The sequence below is a fragment of the Falco rusticolus genome, chromosome 9 (assembly GCF_015220075.1).
Source record: "Falco rusticolus isolate bFalRus1 chromosome 9, bFalRus1.pri, whole genome shotgun sequence".
Taxonomy (NCBI): Eukaryota; Metazoa; Chordata; class Aves; order Falconiformes; family Falconidae; genus Falco; species Falco rusticolus.
In genome coordinates this window covers 49,663,621-49,683,762 of record NC_051195.1, presented here as the reverse complement: position 1 = coordinate 49,683,762, position 20,142 = coordinate 49,663,621, and the positions used below count along the sequence as shown (strand labels likewise).

At 60.3% G+C, this 20,142-nt stretch overlaps 1 protein-coding gene across 1 annotated transcript; it reads left to right on the top strand.

The window, feature by feature from the left end:
- The first annotated feature begins 121 nt into the window (after positions 1 to 121).
- LAMC3 (laminin subunit gamma 3) lies at positions 122 to 19,847 on the top strand. Its single transcript, XM_037400340.1, has 28 exons — positions 122 to 494; positions 4,357 to 4,661; positions 4,854 to 4,984; positions 5,823 to 5,989; positions 6,393 to 6,581; positions 6,757 to 6,874; positions 6,955 to 7,053; positions 7,401 to 7,537; positions 9,047 to 9,163; positions 9,480 to 9,678; positions 9,891 to 10,003; positions 10,266 to 10,484; positions 12,356 to 12,544; positions 12,629 to 12,874; positions 13,201 to 13,354; positions 13,470 to 13,612; positions 13,694 to 13,872; positions 13,964 to 14,102; positions 14,523 to 14,728; positions 15,024 to 15,100; positions 15,234 to 15,368; positions 15,680 to 15,824; positions 15,951 to 16,109; positions 16,460 to 16,562; positions 16,675 to 16,874; positions 17,128 to 17,274; positions 17,461 to 17,560; positions 18,227 to 19,847. Exons 1-28 carry the CDS (start codon positions 122 to 124, stop codon positions 18,475 to 18,477), a joined length of 4,740 nt encoding a protein of 1,579 aa, XP_037256237.1. The 3' UTR covers positions 18,478 to 19,847.
- Positions 19,848 to 20,142: the final 295 nt, after the last annotated feature.

Sequence of the window (20,142 nt, the reverse complement as noted above, 5' to 3'; positions counted from 1 at the left end):
GACCTCGGAGCGAGAGGAGGTGCCGGGCAGGGGGACCCGTCCCATCCCATCCCATCCCGTCCCGCCTGCTCCCGCCATGCCATCCCGAGGAGGCTCAGAGTCCGGCCAGGCAAGCCCCAGCATGGCACGGCCTCCCGAGCTCTGCTTGCTGGTCCTGCTGGGGCTGGGGCTGGGGGCAGAGGGCTCGCCCGCCTGCCAGGACCCCCAGGGCCAGCCTCGCCGCTGCATGCCCGTCTTCGAGAACGCTGCCTTTGGCCGGGCTGCCCAGGCCACCAACACGTGCGGTTCACCCCCTGAGGATTACTGCCTGCAGATGGGTGCCCGCCACGCCAGCGCCCTGTGCCACCGCTGCGATGCCACTGACCCCCGGCTCCACCACAACGCCTCCTTCCTCACCGACTTCCACAGCCAGGAGGAGAGCACCTGGTGGCAGAGCCAGTCCATGGCCTTCGGCATCCAGCACCCCAACTCTGTCAACATCACCCTCCACCTGGGTAAGGAGCTGCTGTGGTGCCAGTGGGGGAAACTGCATGGAGAGCTGGGTGCAGGGCCTGGGGGGGTGGGTGCTCTGCACCCTGTAGCTCTTGGTGCCGGTTTTGCATTAGAGAGGACCCTCTCCAGGGCTTTTAGGGGGTGCAAGGAAGGAGGTGCCCTTTGTGAAGTGCTGTGGGTAGATCACTGAAAGGACCCGGGCAAGGTCTGCCCTGTCCATCAGCCAAACCCTGGTTCTTTGTGGGGTGAGGATGCCAGCAGCCGTGCCTGCCTGTGCTGCTTCCCAGCCTGCCGTGCCCGCGGTGTCTGCCCTCCTGAAGCTGGTTTTTTGACAATTATGCAAGTCTGCAGAGCAGGAGGCAGGCGGGTCCCTACCCCTGGCCACCCACCAGCGGAGATGTGCCTGCTGGGGGTGAGCACTGTGGGTGACAAGCCTGTGCCATCTCGCCCTGTGCGCTGCTGAGGATGCCCAGTATGCCCCAGGAGCGCAGAGCTCTGCGCACACTGTCCAGCCCCAGCAAGTTTCCCCAGCTGGGATCCGATCCTCTGTTTTAAATACTGTGCAAGCTGCCTGCTTGGAGGCTACTTAAACCCACGGGCATGCCTGGCATTTTAAAAAGATTTTTTTTTTTAACATTTTCCTGCCATCTAAACTATCCTGGCTATTGGCCAGCACTGTAAAATCTTCATTCCCTGCAGTCTCCTACCACCTGCATGCTGAAGGGATAGTGGAGGGGCTGTGGTCAGAGCCAGTCACGGGACAGTCAGTGTGGCACAGCGCGGTGCTGGTGGGACCCGGCGGCTGGGGTCAGGGTGATGGTGGAGGGCCTGTGCCTGCCCCGGCAGTGATGCGGGAGCTGCCTGGCTGGGCAGAGGTCGTCGCTTTCCCAGCCCCCCATGAGCGGGCGGACATCTGGTCCTTGTCCTCGGGCCATGGCTGAGCTCCCCACCAGGCATGAGAAGCGATGCCAGAGGAGTGTACCATCCCCACTCCCTGCTCCTGCTCCTGCCAGCCCCGCTTGAGGGGATCTGCCAGCCTCTTGCCCATCTAACGCAGGCTGTCAGATTGCCCCAGCTCCGGTTGTGTTTGACCCGGGGCACAGGCAACCCAAATGCAACCTGCATGGCTGGGCAAGACACGGTCGTGGCACCAGTGCCAGCTCAGCACAGGGACACGTGCGGGCGCCAGCACACCGACCGATGCAGCAGCCCCTTGTTCCAGCCCGAGCTGCCCAAACCGCGGGGCTTGCTTCCCATTCTCAGGCTTTCCTCTGGCTCTTCCTTGGCTCCTCTGCACGCCCTCTCGGACCCTGCACTTGGCTTTCCAGTTGTCCAGTCCCTGTGACCGCCCTGCTGTGTCTGTCTCCCATTAACACATCCAAAGCCACAAAGTTGCACTGAGCTCATCTTCAGCCTCGGTCCCTACACCCTTTCCTGAGCCAGAGCATCCCTTTTTCCTGCATGGCTTGTATATCTTACCATGCTAAAAAGTGCCATTTTGGTGCCTGGCTCACTGCTGTCTGACCTTTCCCATAGCCACAGGGACCCATTCTTGTCCCAGCTGCAGACCTTTATTGCTACCTTAATGCTTTCACTTGGGTTAGGGAGGAAAAGCAGAACCAGCCCCTGGGGATGCGACCCAGGACGAGTCCTTGCTCATGAGCTCCACTGAGTAACTGAGTTTTTTAACCCACATAGCGTGTCCCTGCCAGCCTGCTCGTCTGGCTCAGTCCTGAGTCAGATGTCTTGTAGGTTCTCCAGTGTGGTTACCTGGGGAGCTTATTAAATAAGATAATGAATGAGTTGGACAAGACCTGTGTTTACCTGCATGCTGTTGATTGGAGTTAATTAGATTATCCTCCTTTAAATCTCTCTTCTCTGCTTTAAATCTCTCTTCTCTGCGAGGTTTCAGCCACGCTGTTACAGTGCATTGGACTCAGAGCAGATCAATAATACTGAGCGCCCGTGGCTGTTGCGTTTACCCTGTCAGACGTCAGGGAGGAACCCAAAATACCCACAGGCTTGCAAAGGCAACAGGCACCGGGGGTCCCTGGGTAGCTCTCTGCATGCCAATGGCTTGTTTCAGAGTGTCTTGATATGATGGTATCTGCATTTGTGACTGATTTTCCTGTGGGATGCGAGCCTGTGGTGGGCTTCCAGAGCTAAGGCTGAGGGCACTGGAGGTAGCTGGGGACACATAGGTGACACAGCTGTCCTGCATGCTCCTCTCCTCTCAGGCCTGGGGCCCCTGGCACGGTAGGAGCTGCAGTTTGGGCTCTGCGAGAGGCAGGTGAGCACTTTGGAGGACAGCACAGCTGGGAAGGCATCCAGGGGTCCCGGTGCTGTCACCCTTAGCTGCCTGTGCACCCTCCCAGCATCCCTGCCCTGCAGCACGCCTGGCGTTGGGACATGTCACACCTTCCCAAGCAGCAAAGGGGGGACAATCAGCCTGGGCTAATTTCTGGGGTGTTTTTTGGTTTTGTTTTGTTTTGTTTTTCTTTTCCTTTTCTAAGCAGAATTTGGCTGATTAAAATGCCTGTCTGAGAAAAGCACGCGCTCCCTCGGGATGATTCCCCAGCGCAGCAAGTCTCCTCCATCCCAGCTGGAGGCACTGAAATTGAGCTGCCCCAGCCCAGCCGCCCCCTCCCCTCGTGTGGGGCTGCTTGGGGCAGGGGCTGTTTATTGACACAGCGCTGAGCTCCCTTCCTCTCCCAGAGGAAACTGCTCCGGGAGGTGATGGCCCCGACCTCACTGTTTTAGCAGACATCCCCCGCGGGACTGTGCTGTCTGGGAACTGGCGCCCACCGCATGTCCCCCCCAGTGCGGGGTGTAAGGCAGGGGCACCCCCACTGTTGCCAGTCTGGAAGGGTCCCAAAGGGAGGTGAATTTGGGGAGAGGCACAGGGGAGCATGGCAGTGGTGGAACAGCCCAGTTGCAGTCCCTTCTTGGTCCTTGTCACCTCCCGGTGGGCTGCGAGTGGGTCTGACCCCCCCGGGCGCTCAGTCGGGTGCTCCCTGTGTCCCTGATGGGAGGCAGCTGCTTTTCCCAGCTCTGGTAGCCGGGCTGCCTTGGCTCCCCCGCAGCAAAGTCGCAGCACATATGCGACAGTATTCATATGGGCCCAATTAAAGGCTTGTTTTCCTAGTCCCGGAATAACCCCTCTAACATTCCCAACTCATTATCTTTTCAAATAAAGCCAAAACCTTGCAGCTAATTGTTTTGCGCTGTCAGGAGTGGTGCTGCTATGGAGCAATCCAGTCTTTGAGCTGGTCCTTCATCTCTGGCAATTAAGCGGTTCTGATGTTCACTTTGGTGTTTTCTTTTCCCCTTTTTGCTAATTCTTTCAAGCGCTTCCAGAGCTGCGCTGGCTGCCCTGGGCATTGGTGGCTTCTCTTTGCCTTCATCCCAGCAAAGACAGCAATGATGCCAGGTCCCGGCACGCAGCTCCCTGCAAAGGGACTGGCCTTGAACCTTTCCATCTCCCCATCCCTGTGGCACTGCTGCCCCAGAGATGCTGCTCAGCGCCATGGGCCTGACTCTTCCTTCTGGCTGCTGGTTAGAGCCTGGCTTTGCAGCTACAACCCGCCCGGTGCATCCATTCAATGGGTGGGCGGCTGCACTGGGGCAAGAATTGGAGCTGGATGAAGTTTGGGCTGCAGCGAGGAGGAGCTGGTTAAGGGGAGCTGGATAGTGAATTCTCCTCTTTTAGCTGTGGCCAGGAGAGGAAAACAGTGCCCACGGTGGGAGCAGGGGGATGCAGGCAGCTGTGCAGGATGGGGTACTGGGATATTTTCAGTCCTGGCACAGGCTGTGGTGCCTGTTGGGTGATGGGAGAGGGTGACAGCGTGGTGGGTCTGTCCCCAGGCAAAGCCTATGAGATCACCTACGTGCGGCTGAAGTTTCACACCAGCCGCCCCGAGAGCTTCGCCATCTACAAGCGCAGCCACGCCAAGGGGCCCTGGGTACCCTTCCAGTACTACAGTGCATCTTGCGAGAAGACCTACGGGAAGCGGCAGCGGCAGTACCTGCGGCCAGGGGAGGACGAGCAGGTGGCCTTCTGCACCGACGAATTCAGTGACATCTCCCCGCTCAGCGGGGGCAACGTAGCCTTCTCCACCCTCGAGGGACGGCCCAGCGCCTATAATTTTGATGGAAGCCCGGCACTGCAGGTGCTGCTGGGGCAAGAGGGGGGTGGGGTGCATGGTGCCCCAGGACCAAGTGCATTAATGCAGCCTCTCAGGGTAAAAGCACCTGTGATGCCCTGCATCCCTGTAAGAAAGGGTGCAGGATGCATCTTCGTTGGGGTGGGGAGTTGGGGACCCAGACCCCTCACCAAGGTGCCTTCCTCACGTCCCCTGCAGGAGTGGGTGACTGTCACCGACCTGCTCATCTCCTTGAACCGGCTCAACACATTTGGAGATGACATCTTCAAGGACCCCAAGGTGCTGCAGTCATACTACTATGCCATCTCTGACTTCTCTGTCGGTGGCAGGTGAGAGGCAGCCAGGCGGGGGTGAGGGCAGGAGTGGGGCGACCTTCCCAGGGCTGTGGGGCTGGGGCAGCTGATCCCCACCTCAGCCTTGTTTGAATTGCTTTTTTGGGACAAACTGCTCCGATGGGGCTTCCTCCATGTGTAAACTTCCTCCATGTGTAAAAGGAGCTGGCAGTGCAGAGATGGATGATGAAACCTGGAACTCTTTGCCCCCTCCCAGCCCATGGCTTTTAATGGCATGGGGGCTTGTGTTGCCCCTCCTGTGGCCCTGCTTGGTCCCTGGGCACAGCAAAAGAGAGGTCCTGGGGTGCTGGTAGAGAGATGCCCTAAGGCTGCTGGAGGAGGTTGGAATTGGTACAGACATGGTCTGAGGAGCCGGAGCAGCTGCCAGTGGGATTAGGGAGATGATGTGGGACGGAGATGCCGTGGCACCCACTTGGTGCTGCCCATGGGCTGTGCTGCCCATGCCCTTCCCTGGCTGGGAGGAGTGGGAAATCTCTCCAGCCTGGTGTGAGCTGCCTGCCCTGGGGCAGCCCCTGTCACTGTCTTCTCACCCCCGGCCCCAGCAGCCGGAGCTAGTTAGCATCTTGCACAGGCCACCCTCAGTCTGTGGCCTCCCAGCTGGCTGGGCTGGGATTGCCTCGGGGACATGACGGGCAGCCTCAACACCAGCACAGCCAGAGCTGCTTTCTGCCCTGCTCCTCACCCCATGGCCACCCCCGGCTGGCCAGCTCAGCAGCAGGGCCGCATGCCGCACAGCCTGAGCGCCATCCACTGCTGGCTGCTGCCCGTGCCAGTGCTCAGAGCGGCTTGTCTGTGCGCTGGGGTCTTGCTGCAGGTGCAAATGCAATGGCCACGCCAGCGAGTGCGCGCCGGACGAGGCTGGGCAGCTGGTCTGCGTGTGCCAGCACAACACGGCCGGCACCGACTGCGAGAGCTGCCAGCCCTTCTACCAGGACCGGCCCTGGGCTCGCGGCACGGCCGAGGCTGCCAACGAGTGTCTCCGTGAGTATCCCCTGGGCTGGCTCGGTGGTCACCGTGTGTGGCCAGCCCTGAGGGGCTGCGCTGGTGCTGCATCGGCTAGTCTGGCAGCTCCTGCCCTTACTGCATGGGAAGAAAGCGCCTGCTGCATTTTGTAAGGCTGCTCTGTGCAGGGAGGGAGGATTTGCAACCCAGAGTCCCCCTTCACAGCATCACCCTGAGGATTCCTCGACATTTCCTTATCCCATGAGTGCAGCCGTCTGCATGGTGCCGCCCCACCTCTGCTTCCAATCCAGAGGCGTTGCCAAAAGCTTGCCCCACTGAGCCGAGCAGCCCCTCTGGCTCCTCCAGCCCCACAGGAGGTTGCCTTAACCCCTGGGTGAGCCCTGTGCCCCGCAGGTGCCAACCTCCTGTCTCCCCCCCCCAGCCTGCAACTGCAGCGGCCGCTCGGACGAGTGCTTCTATGACCGAGAGCTGTACCGCCGCAGCGGGCACGGGGGCCACTGCCGCAACTGCCGTGATAACACGGCCGGGCCCCACTGCGAGCGCTGCCGGCAGAACCACTACCGCTGGGAGCCCCAGGCAGCCTGCCAGCCCTGCCACTGCCACCCCGCAGGTGCGTGGGGCTGTGCCAAGCTGGGCTCGGGCTGCAAGCCCCTGCCCTAGCTGGGAGTTGGCTGGGAGGGGTGGGTTTGGTGGGCTGTGCCTCGCCTGGGGTCTCCCCATCTCTCCCTGCCCCGTGTCTCTCCCCAGCTGGGGTTGAGCCTCAGGGCTGGCCGGGGTCTCCGCAGGCTCCCTGCAGCCCCAGTGTGATAGCTCAGGGACCTGTCTCTGCAAAGCCAATGTGACGGGCTGGAAGTGTGAACGCTGCAAGAATGGCTACCACAGCCTCAGCGAAGGCGGCTGCAGGTGAGGAGGAGCGCAGCCCTGGGCAGGAGCAGCAGGACAGGACCAGGGCTCACCTCCTGCCTTCATCTCGCCCCATCCAGACCCTGCACCTGCGACCCAGCAGGCAGTGTGGGCACCTGCGACCCCAACACAGGGCATTGCACCTGCAAAGAGAGGGTGGAGGGGCACTTGTGCAACAGGTAAGCACTGTGGCCCCAGGATGGGGACCGCTGCCCCTTTCTAGGCTGGGATCAGTGCCACAGCTCGGTGGTTGGTGCAGGGCAGGCATCTTCACCTCCGTGGGGCACTGCTGCTCCCCCAGCCCCTACACACAAGCCCTCACAGGGGCTTTGTGGTGGGAACCCTGCAGGGTCACTCCCTGCAGAGGTGCTGGCTGGCTGGCAAGGCAATGGGGCTGCATCCCTCTGCACCACTGGCACGGGCTCACTCAGAGCCGCCACCAGTGTCCCTCCCCAGGATGCTGCTGTGGTCCCCTGCTGCTCTGCCTGCCCCATGCCACCTGCTCTTGTTTCCTCCCCATGCCCAGATGCCAGCCAGGCTGGTTTAACCTGCAGCCCCACAACCCCGTTGGCTGCACCAGCTGCTTCTGCTATGGCCACTCCACCGTCTGCACGGCAGCAGATGGCTACGAGGTGACTCACGTCCACTCTGACTTCAGCCAAGGTACCGGCCCCCCAGCCCCAGGCAAAACAGAGGGCACAGCTACACCAACTCCAGCCAAAAAACTCCAGCAGTTTCGGAAGGCTGGGGCTGAGCATCCCCCTTTGGGGCTAACTGGTGGTGACGGCTGGAGGTGGTTTTCTCTGGCTTACTGCTCTTTTGCTGTTAAACCTCTGCTTTTGCCCCCAGCTCCATGGGCACAGGCTGTCCCTGGCTCCCCATGGCATCCCTCCATGCCAACCTGCTCCAGGGGCTGTGCACGGCTCAGGGTGGGCTGCGGGGCCAGGCACAGCCATCCCACTACACCAAGTGCTGCAGGAGCACTAAAAATCAGTTCAGAAAGATAAAAACTAGAAGGACGGAGCTTGGTGGGAACTTTCCCCCTTATTCCCTCTTTTCCACATCCTTGGCTGGGATGTGGCAGGGCAGGCAGAGGAATGGGATGGGGTGCTCTTGCCCAGCTGCAGAGCTGTGCGTGGCTGAGGTGGATGCATGCGGGATGCTCGGGGAAACCCTGCCATCTGCCGCACAGCTCGACGCGTGCAGCGGCCACCCCGTGGCCCCCACCGCAGCCCCCGCTCACTGGGACCCCTGCCTGCGCCCTGCAAGGTACAGGCACCCATCTCAGGCAGCCTGGCTCTGTGCTTCGCCTGTGTCCCGATGGGGTGTGCGCGCCAGCGAGCACACGGGTGCCAGCACACCAGGCGCAGATTTATCCCGCTTGCCTTTAAACCATGCCGCCAGTTCTGTACCGCTGTAATGTCTTCCATGGCCTTGAACCAGAGCCAGGCTTTAAACCGAGTCTTTTTTCCACTCTTCATGCAGCCAGTTTGGGGCTGCTCCTTTAGGGACAGGTTTGGCAGAGCCCTGGGCTGGGTTGCAAGAGGCTCAGCATGGCCGGGCAGTGCAGGGAGGACGCAGCCACCTGCCCTCCTCAAGCCCTGCTCCCCAAAGCGCTCCCGAATCCACAGCTGAACCGGATCAGCTGGACATTCCCTGTGCTGGGTGAAAGGGTCCAAATTCAGGATGATTTGATAATCAAGCACAGCCCACCCAAGAGCCAGGGAGGGATTTCCTGGTGTTTGTCCTGTAGGCACCGGGGGCTGGAAGAAATAACTAACCAGGGGGGGTCGGGGAACCCACAACAACTTTAGCTGGTTTCCAAAGGAAACCAACTTAATGCAATGACTCTCCATTTCTCCCTGGCCTTCCTGCGCTCTCCAGCCCACAGTAACATTGGAACCACAGCAGAGGGGCAAAAGTTTAAAGATAATAATTTCCTCCAAATCTAAGAAAATAAACAGATGGTGGGGGATGGCTAGGGCCACTCTCCAGCGCATGAGAGCACAGAGCCCAAGCGGAGCAGGATGTTACAAAGCACTGGCCCCTTACAAGACCCTGGAGAGTTGGGAAGAGGGACAGGGCCCCGAAAGCAGCACCTTGCTGGTGCTGGGCTGGGGGGGACTCGCTGCTCCTTTTGCCCATGCACTGCTGCTCTGTGCCGTCATGCAGGGCTGGAGGGCTGGGCTGCTGCGGCTCCAGGCAATGCAGACTGGCCTCTGCGCTGGGCTGATGGGGACATCGTCATCGACTGGGATGGAGAGGAGCCAGTGGATTTTCTTGCACCAGGTATTGTGTATGCTGGGTCCTTGGGGTCCTGCTCTGCCGTGGGGACACCACGGTGCTCTCATGGGACATTCCACTGCTGTGCTGGTGTGTGAGGCGCTGGGCTCCGTCCCAGAGCTGAGTGTGTCAATAATACAAGGCAGTGTGGGGGATTGGAGAGGTGGATCAGGACCCTGGGAGGGCAGGTTGGAGCTGGCCCTGCTCTAGGAGGGTGACCGTGGCTCCTGGTGATGCTGGTGGGAGCAGGACTGCACTGGCAGCCCTGGCAAGAGTTGGTATCTCCATGTCCTACAGACTTTGCTCCTCTCTTCCCTCACAGAGAAGTTTCTGCAGAACCAGCATCTCAGTTACGGGCAGCTCCTGTCCCTGCTGCTTGGAGTGGAGGGGAATGGGATGGGGACAGAAACTGGGGTGCCCCTGCTCCAGGTCCAGCTGGTGCTGGAGGGTGAGGGGATGCAGATCACCATGTCCAGCAGCAAGAGCGAGCCCCAGCATGGGAAGCAGGCTGTCACCTTCAGGTACCCCTCATGGTGCTTTGGGGAGCCTCGGCTGGGTTTGGGACACAGCACGTCTGATCTTGTCTGGGCTGCCCCATGCTGTGGGGTTCAGCCCCACTCACTGCCCCGCCTGGGCATTCAACTGTGCCCCCATCACTGTGCCCGGCCCCGGTCTGGCGGCACATGGCTGTCAGGCTGGTCCTGTCCTTCCTCCCGCACTCTTTCTCTAACAGGTTGCATGAGGCAGAGGAGGGTGTGGAGCCTTCACTGTCAGCCTTCAGCTTCCAGCGCCTGCTCTCCAACCTGACCACCCTTCGCCTCCATGTGAGCCGCAGCCCCATGCGAGGTGGGTGGCTCCATGCAAGTCCCCACAGGCACCAAGCTGGGATGGGGCTGGGGACACTGAAGCAGCATCAGGCTCTTGGGGACGAGAGGCATTGCAGGGGATGTGTTGGTGCAGGGGCTGGCTCCTCCCTGTGAACACTGCTGAGCTCTCCAGGAGGGATTCTGGGGTCTCCTGTGCCTGTCTGGAGCATTTCCAGGCAGGATGGGGAGAGCAGGGCTGCAGGACATGCCACCCATTCTCACGCTGCTCTCCCCTCTCGCAGGCAGGCTGTACCTGAGCGATGTCCAGCTCACCTCCGCTCGCCCTGGGCCGGGGGCACGGGCGGGCTGGGTGGAGGAGTGCACATGTCCCCTGGGCTATGCGGGGCAGTTCTGCCAGTCCTGCGCACCCGGCTTCAAGCGGGAGAACCCTTTTGGTGGCCCCTTTGTCAGCTGCGTGCCCTGCGCCTGCAACCAGCACGGGGACTGTCACCCCCTCACAGGTGCGCACCCCCACCCCCTCTGCTCGTCCCATCGCTACGTGCACAGGTGACAAATCCCTGTCTTTTCTTGTTTCTGAGGGATGCTGGAAACCATCTGTGAGGTTGCACTAGCCAAAACTTGCAAGTTGAATTGCTTGGCTGGTTGTAGGGACGGGGTTCATAACTGCAAAGTCAGAGGTAATTACTGAAGTGCAGTAACAGGGGTAATTTGTAAGAGGGGCATCTTTCATGGTCCTTCATGGCCTTAAAGGAGAAGAAAGGAAGGGTGCTGGTCCCCAGAGGAGTGGGAGGTGGGGGTCAGGGCAGGAGGGAGGCAAAGGGTTTTGCCAAGACAACTCTCGCAGGCAGCATCACTGCCCAAGGAGCAGAGCAGGACTGGGCAGAGCCCTGGTGCCTGCAAACTGAGGGTGAACCTGAGCAGAGAAGCAAGTAAAAGAGCAGGAAAATACAGTGGTGCCAGGCTTGCGGGAAGACACCAGAGAAGCCAGCTCTCATGCTGCCAGCCCAAGCTCTGCTCTGCCTCTAGATCCAGCTCAGAGGTGCGTGACTGCAGCAGGGACTGTGGCTTGAAGGGAGGAAAAAATAGAAGCAAAGTCTTCAGGGAGGTGTGGCTGTGTCTGGGGTGGTTTGCAGCGTGTTGGTTTTCCCCTCTCTTGCCAGGCAAAGCGTCTGGATGGCTTTGGTTGGGGAAGAGGGGTAGGATTGCAAACCACTGCCTTGGACCTTGGGGTGGCTGCATGAATCCAGCCCCAGCCTCGCTGCTTTCAGCCCTGGGGAAAGGGAGATCGGAGCCATGAGCGGCTCATGAGATGATGCCTTCCTCCCCATCCACCCATGCAGAAAGCAACAGCTCTGATTGGCACCGAAAAGAGCTTGGAAATAAGATGATGCATTTGGTACCCAGACAGAGCCCCTGGGGCTCCTCGCTGGCTGGCTCTCCTCAGTGAGGAGCAACAACAGTTTATGACCAGGATGGAAAGGGCTGGAAGAGGCACTGTGCTCAGCAAGTGCCCCTGCCCTGCCAGCGGAAACGTGGCAGCAGCTCTGCAAACTCGCCCCTCGTCTTGCAGAGCCAGGGCTGGCGCCGCTGCCTGCACGATCCCCAGGGCCAGGCTTTTGATGTCTTGGCCCAGGCGCTGCCAGCCCAAGCCAGCCCACATGCTTCCTTTCGTTTATTTTTCCACCCCTTCCTGTCACCCGCTTTTCCTTTCTTTTCCATCGTCCGGCTCTGCCTGGATGTGAAGAAAATGGAAAAATACCCATTCCCTCCTGCACAACCTGCCTGGTATGACCCGACCCCACAAACCATGGAGAAAAATCCTCTCCCTGGCTTCTTCTCCCTCTCCAGTCAAGCAGAGCATCTGCCTGGAGATGGGGGGGTTCCTTGATCATCCTTCATCCTCCTCCTCCTCCCAATTTCAGAAGGCCGTGACTCACCGGCTCGGCTCGCCACTCACTCCTGGTGGGTGCTGGCTGGTTGCTTGTGTTTTCCATGACAGGCTGGGAACTACGCGCCTCATCACCGAGAAATGTGTTGTCGATTATCACAGGCGCCGACAGACTGGGTGCACGTTGACGGGGCTGCATGCGTGAGCCAGCGCCGGCGCAGGGACCACGGGACTGCTGCTGTGGCCCTGGCATCCTCTCCAAAACTTTCTCCCTGGAGAAATGATGGGGCAGGGAGGGAAAATCTTCCAAGTCCTTGTTGGGGGCATGCAATCCCGGTGTGATCACTTGGCTGGAGCTGTGCAACCCTCTCAGCACCGGTGGCGTGCCACACTCAGCGCTGGGCTCTCCACCCCTCCCGCTGTCCCCACTGTGATTTGGGGCTGGTTTTTTGCAGACCCTCAGCTCTATTTTCCTCCTTGCAGGGCACTGCCGGTGTTTGCACAATACAGAAGGTCCCTCCTGTGAGCGCTGCAGCCCTGGCTTTTATGGCAACCCCTTCATGGGGCGTTTTGATGACTGCAAGCCATGCCCCTGCCCCGGTCACTCGCCCTGCAGCAAGGTGCCCAGCAGTGGGGAGGTGGTCTGCACCCACTGCCCCCCGGGGCAGAGAGGTGAGCCTGGGGGCAGGTGTGGGCAAGGGGGCCACCGGCAGCACTGGTGTTCTTGGACCCTCCCCACCTTTTTGCCTTCCCCAGGAAAACGCTGTGAGCTCTGCGACGACGGGTTTTTTGGGGACCCCCTAGGGCAGAGGGGCCCCGTGCATCCCTGTGTCCCCTGCCAGTGTCATGGGAACGTGGATCCCAATGCTGTGGGGAACTGTGACCCTGTATCTGGCCGGTGCCTGCGCTGCCTGTACAACACGACCGGTGACCACTGCGAGAGGTGTCTGCTGGGCTTCTATGGAGATGCACTGGCCCCCGACCCTGCCGGGAAGTGCGCACGTACGTATGGCCCCAGGGGCCCCGCTGCAGCCAAAATTCTCCCAGCAGTGGAGGCAGAGGGTGGAAGGAGGATGCCCAGAAGGTTTAGGGGCTGATGGATGGTTTGGGCTGGCCCTAAATGCTCAGGAATGTCCTTTGCCCCCTTCCTCCACTGCTGTCCTTGCCTGGAGATACTCCGGTCTGCAGGGTCTCAGCCTCCTGGAGCCCTGTTTGATGGGGAGGATGTGGGTCTACACGCTGCGGGGAGAGCAGCCCTGGTGCCTCATTCCTGCAGTCCCATCCGCCAGCCCCATGCTGGCATGTGAGCAGTGTTTTGTCTCCCATAGCTTGTGATTGCCACCCTGACGGCTCAGCCCTAGGGCTGGAGGGCTGCGATCCCAGCACAGGCCAGTGTCACTGCCTCCCTCATGTGACAGGCAGAGCCTGTGGGCTCTGCCAGCCCGGCTACTATGGCCTGCAGCCTGCTGTGGGGTGTAAGAGGTATGTGGGGCACATGTGGGGCTGCAAAGGGACAGCAGTGGCTCTGTGTCCCCAGCTCTGGTCTCTGCTCTTTGCACCCGTTGCTCACTCATCACCCTCTGCCTCTCTGTGCCAGCTGCCAGTGCCACCCCATGGGGTCACGGGACAGCGGGTGCCACACGCTGACGGGGCAGTGCACCTGCCAGCCGGGTGTCACGGGGAAGCAATGCGACCGATGCCACCACGGTTTCTTCGGCTTCTCTGCCAGGGGCTGCCGAGGTAATGGGGACAGGGACTGCGCCTTTGTCCCTAAACTCGGGTGGGCAGCCACGGCATGATGCCTTTCTGCTGCCGTTGCAGCCTGCAACTGCTCGCCACTGGGCTCCATCACCCCGCAGTGCCACGAGAACAGCACCTGCCTCTGCCACCCCGGCTTCGTGGGCTACAAGTGTGACCGGTGCCAGGCCAACTTCTTCCCTGACCCGCCGAGCTCCCGCTGCCAGCAGTGTCCTGCCTGCTACGGGCTGGTGAAGGACGAGGTACTGCCCATGCCCTGCCGAGGGAGGTGCAGCACCCCAGCCCCTGCTCTGCCTCACTGTCCCACCATGTCCCCCCACGTCTTGCCCGCAGGCTGACCGGCTGAAGGCCAGGCTGCAGGAGATGGAGGAATGGCTGCAAAAACCAGGCTGCGACATCCGCCTGGGCCAGTCCCCCATGCTGGGAGATGCGCCCCGTGGAGATGGGCTGCCCAGCCCTCACCTCCTGCAAGGTACCAGGGACACCCCTTCACCATAGAGGGAGCCCCCCTCTGTGAGCTCTCTGCTCCCACAGGGTGCTGTGACATGCTGGTGGGTGCAAGGAGGTCCCAGGTCAGCACTGGGCTCAGGATGGGTGATGGGGTGACTGAGATGGGAGGGCAGCCGGGGGGGGCCATGCCTTTTCGTGTGGGACAGAGCACTGCAGGGATGCTTGCACCCATGAGGGTTTGGAGCAGCCGGTGATGGGCATTACCAGGGGCTGAACATCGGCACATGGGGTGCCCTTTGGGTGCTGAGCACCCAGGAGGGACTGTCTTCCCCTTTCATCAGAAGGTGGAGGGGAGGGTCTCAGGCATGGGGCAGCCCCATAGGCAACTGGGGAGCCCCGAGCACTGCTGTGAGCAACAAGCAGCTGCTTGTGCTGCCCGCAGGTGCCTGGGCCACCCTCTTAGTGCAGATGGGGCAGCTGGCAGGGACACTGGGCACTGCGCGGGGCCGTCTCAGCAATGCCAGCCGCACCACTGGCTGCTCCGGCCATGGACCCCCCAAGACCTGCATCCTGCTGTCAGAGATTGGGGACGTGCTGCAGTCAGCGCAGCAGGAGATGCTACACACTGCGGACACCCTGGCTGCCATGGTGCGGGCTCCCATCGGCCCCGGGCTCCTGGGGGGGCTGGTGGCTATCCTGGGGAGCAATGGGATGTGCAGGACTGGTGGGGTGTGATGTGACACACACTGGGTGAGTGGGGAAGCCTGGGATCCATGTGGGTATAGCCCACCTTGCAGCTGAGTCAAGAGGAGCTATTTCCCTTGCTCGCTCTTGTTTGCAAACATCCTCCTGCCCTTTGGGGGGTTCTTGTTTGTGCTTGGCTGGTGGAGTCCGGGGGTCCTGCTCCCCACCAGGGTCTCACTGCTGCTGTTTGCATTTCAAGGAGATTCCCCAGGAAATCCCTCAGCAGCCCACAAACTGGAGCCACTGGGCGCTGAAGGTGCGGGCGCTGGCCAAGAGGTACACCTGCAAGTCTGATCCCGGCATGCACGGGCAGAGGAGGCTGCCTGCCCAGCTGGGGGTGCGGGATGGCAGCTCCTTTCCCAAGAGACCAATCCTAATATCATCTCTCCGGGTGCTTTTGTCCCTGCAGCCATGAGGACACCGTGGCACAGGTGGAGGCGGTGGTCAGGAGAGCACTACGTGCCTCCAACGCCAGCTCCAAGCTCCTGCAGAGCCTGCTGGAGGGGAACGCGATGCCAGATGTGCAGCGTGAGCTGGAGGCCGGGTGAGGGGCTGGCAGCAAGGAGGGGCTGGCAGGGCACCACAGCCCCTTGCCTCTGGCCAGGTCCCTGTTACAGGACTCTATCACGGTGATTTGTCACCTGCCCAACAAGAATGTGCTGAGTCCTGTCAAACTCATTACACCACAGTGTTGCAAAGCAGAAAGCCAGGGTGCTCCATGCTGGGGGTGTTTCAGGGAAAGCCCCCAGTATTTCCCCCTACATCCATGTCTGGAGCCAGGACTCAGTATACTGTCACCTACACCCTTCAAGGGGCCGGAGGACCCCAGGTGACAGCAGAGTCCTGTCCACATAGGTACGAGGAAATCCAGAGGGTGCGGGAGGAGCTGGGTGCTGGCGTGGCAGAGGTGGCAGTGGAGGCCAGGAGAGCTTTTGCAGCTGTGCAGCAGGCAAATGCAGACATGGCCAAAAAACTTCCGCAGGTGGCTGCACTGAGGCAGGTGAGCAGTGTCCAAGCTAAGGCTCCTGCTTGTATCCCTGCCCCCTGCTTCACCCGTTAGGCAGCAGCACCTCCCGGGCTGGGAGATGCTCTCTTGGAGCCTTTGCCATCCCTGACCCCACAACAGGCACTGCCGGTGCAGGCTGGAGCCCTGGCACAGGACCTGGCAGCGCTGGAGCAGGCAGTGGAGGCACAGGAGCCATCAGCTCAGCAGGCCATTGAAGCATCCCGTGCCCTGGCAGCCAGATTGCGCCGGGAGCTGCAAAAGACCCATGGCTTTGAGCAGGTAATTGCAGCTCACTTGCACCAGGTGTCCCTGCAAAGTAAGTGATGGGGACACACTGTTCCAGCTGGAGCTGTGGGCATGCCAACTGCATCCCTTTCCTGCCTCCTACCCGGGGCACAGGGAGGGTAGGTGAGCCCCATCCCTGCTGCTCCACTGACCGGAGGGACCGTGCCTGCATCCAGGAGGTTGGGAGTGGATATTTTGGAAGGCATCTCCACATGGGTTTCCAGATCTCCTGGATCTCCCAAGGAGCTTGCCTGCCAAGCAGGAGAGAGCTGGGACCCACATTTCTCAGCTGGGTGCAGCTCTTCACTCCCTCCCCAGCCTCACTCTTCCTCTCCTCTCCCCAGCTGCGGCACCGGGCTGGTTCTGCCCACGGCATGGCCACCTCGGCCGTCTCACATGGAAAAGCTGTGCTCTCTGATGCGAAGTCCCTCCTGGCCAGCTTGGAAGGTAAAAGGCACCAGCCTGAGCATCTCCAGCCACAGCTTGGCTCTCACCACGCTGGCTCTGGGTGCCAAGGGAAGAAAGGGACAGTTCGGTGATGGCTGGGGTGTCCCCACAGGCATGAAGAAGGTGCTTGGGCATCGGAAGGGCCAGGCTGCCCTGAGCAGGAGGATGGCACTTGTGCGCAACAGGGCAATGATGGAGGCCCAGAGGAAGATTCAACAGGCAGAGAAGACACTGAGAAACTCCTTGTCCATCTCTACCACAGCCCAGAGGACAGCTGGGGAGGCTGAGCAAGTCTCTGGGGAGAGCACCAAGGTCTGAGGAGAGGGCTGTGGGGTGCAGGGAGCCTGCACCAGGCTGCAGGGCACAGCCAGGCTTGCAGCCATCACAGGCAGAGCCCAGCCTGTTGCACGCAGGGCTGCAGAGCTCCCAAATACAGCTTCTGCTGCCCATCCAGCACAGCACAGCCTTGTCTGCTTGCAGACCAGGGGGATGCACCCAACTAGGAGCCAGTCACAGTGCCTCTGCATGTCCCTGAGTGACTGTCCCCATCTCTGTCCCTTTGCAGAGGGCGCAGGCTATGCTGCAGGAGAGCAAGCAGGCCCGCAAGCATGCCAGCCAGCTCGCCACACGTGCCAATGAGACCCAGCAGGAGCTCTCCCGGCAGAAGCATATGGCTGAGAAGCTCAGGGGGGACCTGGAGGAAGCACATCAGGTGTGTTGGGTCTCCTCTAGAGCCTGGAAGGGGCTTTGCCCATAGCCCAAAGCATAGAGAAGAACCTGACTTTTGGGCTCCACCATACAGGGAATGCCTTGGGGATGTTCCTGGGATCCCCTCCCCTCTCCCATCCAGCCGAGGGTCAACAGTGTCCCTGATCTGGGTGTCTGTTTGTGTTGGAAGGTTCAAAAAGAAGTGAGTGAGATGGCAAAAAGTCTCCAGGAAGCCCGGGGCTCACTCATCTCGGACATCGAGACCCTGAACAACCTGTTAAGCAGCCTAGGTGAGACCTGGGTGGGAGTTGGGTGCAGGCTCTTGGGGAAGGACCAGGATGTCGGGACCCAGGGCTCTTCTGCTCACTGGTGCTGGGTCTCCTGCTTGCTGGCCATCTAGGCTGAGCTGGGTGCCCTTCGGCTGAGACTGCTCAGGGTCTTAGCAAAGCTTCTTGAGGGCTCATGTCTAGAGGAAAGCTCTTGTACAGAATGAACTGGGGCTTGCTGAATGCATGTGTTCATGCCCGGTGTGAGGACACTGATCTCCCTTGGCATCTCCAGGAGGAGCAGGGCTGGGCCAGGGGTTCAGTCGCTTTGGAGCTGAGGGGTGTTCTGGGCTGGGTTCGTTCCTTGTTGATGATTGGTTTTGCTCCAGCTCCTCTGCTTTGATCATCTGGGTACATCTCTGAGTGCTCCAGAACTCTTGTATCTGAGAAATTTTGCAAAGGGGTGGAAATCATTACCCATCTGTAAGAGAGAGATGTGCCCAGGCCCTGCCTGGAGCCACAGTCCTATTCTCTTATCCGTGATCACTGGGAAGCTGCAATGCCTCCATGCCCCACTGCACCCACTCCCTGTACTTTGCCTGGCACTGAAGGGCTGAGCCCCTGGAGCATGTCCAGAACCCCTCCTGCCTGGCTTTCAGCCTCTCATCCATGTTCTCTCCCCTTGCCCAGGCAACCTGGAGCAGGCCATGCAGGTGGAAGCGGTGCTGAGCGCCGGGCGGCTGCAGCTGGAGCGGCTGTGGTCGCGCCTGGCCACGCCGGGTGCCTTGGGCAGCCAGCTCAGCCTGCTGCAGCAGGCAGCAGCACAGCAGCAGGAGAAGATCCAGGCATTTGAGAGTGACTTGGCTGAGATCCGGGCCGACAAGCAGAACCTGGAGGACATTTTGCGGAGCCTCCCTGAGGGCTGCTCAAAGTGGCAGTGATAAGTCCCTGGCCGCTGCTCCATCACCTCTGTGCCTCCCTGCACATGGGACAGCAGAGCGAAGGACACCCTGCATTCACCAGCATCAATCCCCCTCATTGCTCTTCACGCTGCGTTCCACACAGTATCACACCCCAGGTCTGCATCTGCACCGATTCAGGCTCAGTGTCCCGAGCACTCTGCGGCATGACTTCAGCCACCAGCTCTGTCCTCATGGTGATGGGACAACCAGCTACAAGGGACCACCGATGTTTCTGTGCAGGATATGGAGCCGTCACAGGGTTGGTCTCTCACCATGGAGTGAATGAAGAACCATCACAGATTTCCTCCATGCTAGACACATCCCTCCATCCCTCCTTCCCCACCACAGCACAGCATGCCGGGGAGGGACAGCTTATCATGTAGCGTCCCAAAGCTGTGACACCCAGCAGTCCCTCCTGCCCCAGGAGATGAGAGGGGTTGTTGCACACATGCTGGAAGGTGGTCCTGCTGCACAGTGCCCTGCAGTGTGATGCTCATGTGCTGTGGTTACAGAGGTGCAGAGATGAATCCTGGTGAAGCCAGGCACAGAGCTGCTCACTGGAGGGCATGGAGCTTGCCTGCTTCCCAGGGGAAGGGAGTTTGTAGCAGAGAGGGCTAAATTTGGGGCCAAGCAAGAGCAAAGCTGTACCTTTAATCAGCTGCTGGCACGCAGGTGGGGGCACCCTCTGCCTGCTGCAGGGTAAGAGCCTGCTCCAGGGTAGCGCAAGGTTGCTCCTGCCCACAGCTCTGGCCTTTGTGTCCTGTCCCAGCTCTGCTTGGCTCACTGGATGTCACCAGGTCTGGCTATAAACCAGCCCAATTGCCAGCAGACCTAGGGGCTGGGTGGCATAGCACTGCAGCGGGCAGGGAGGTGGGAGAGCTGACACTTGCAGCTGCATCACCCACAGCCCCGCATCAGCACCCACACACCCTCCCCACTGGAGAGGAGCTGGCTGGTGGCACCAGGGCTGGACAGGGAGCAGCTGGACAGGGCCAGCTCCTGCCAGTGTCACTCCCAGTGGGTGGCAGAGGTCAGCGGCTGTATCGCCTTTAAAGGAAAGGCATGTGCATTCACCCCGCGCTCCCATACGGCTGGGCTGCTCCATGGGGCCATGCAGGCAGCAGAGCCACATCCTTGCTCAGGCCACCCTGTACTGGCTGTACGTGATGCCAGGTAGCGGTTGAAGTCATTCCCAGAAGACCAGGAACAAGTCCCCAGGCTGGTGCCCACTTCATTTTTTAACCTGTTTTATCTGTGGTGTTCTGCTCACAGTGCTGGAAGTCAGGTTTGCCGAAGTCTTTTGTAATGCTGTATGTAAAACTGCTGCCATAGACATCGGATTCCCCCAACGTTGCCTCTGGTGGGTCCAGGGGTCTGGAAGGGACACAGGATTTTCCTACTGTGAACAAACCCATCTCCCTCCTAATTCTGCACAAAAGCTGCCGAAGGAGTGGGGTTCCAGAGCTGCCGTGCTGCAGGAGGGTGATGGCAGGGGCTCCCCTCTCACTGCCCGAGGACACTTCAAAAGCAAAACCATGTAGCAGTGAAAGCACAGAGTGATTTGGCTGGGCCAAGAGGCAGGGAGCCACAGCCACTTAAAGTCTCCCTGGGAAGACAATTACATGTCTCCAATCAACACACAAA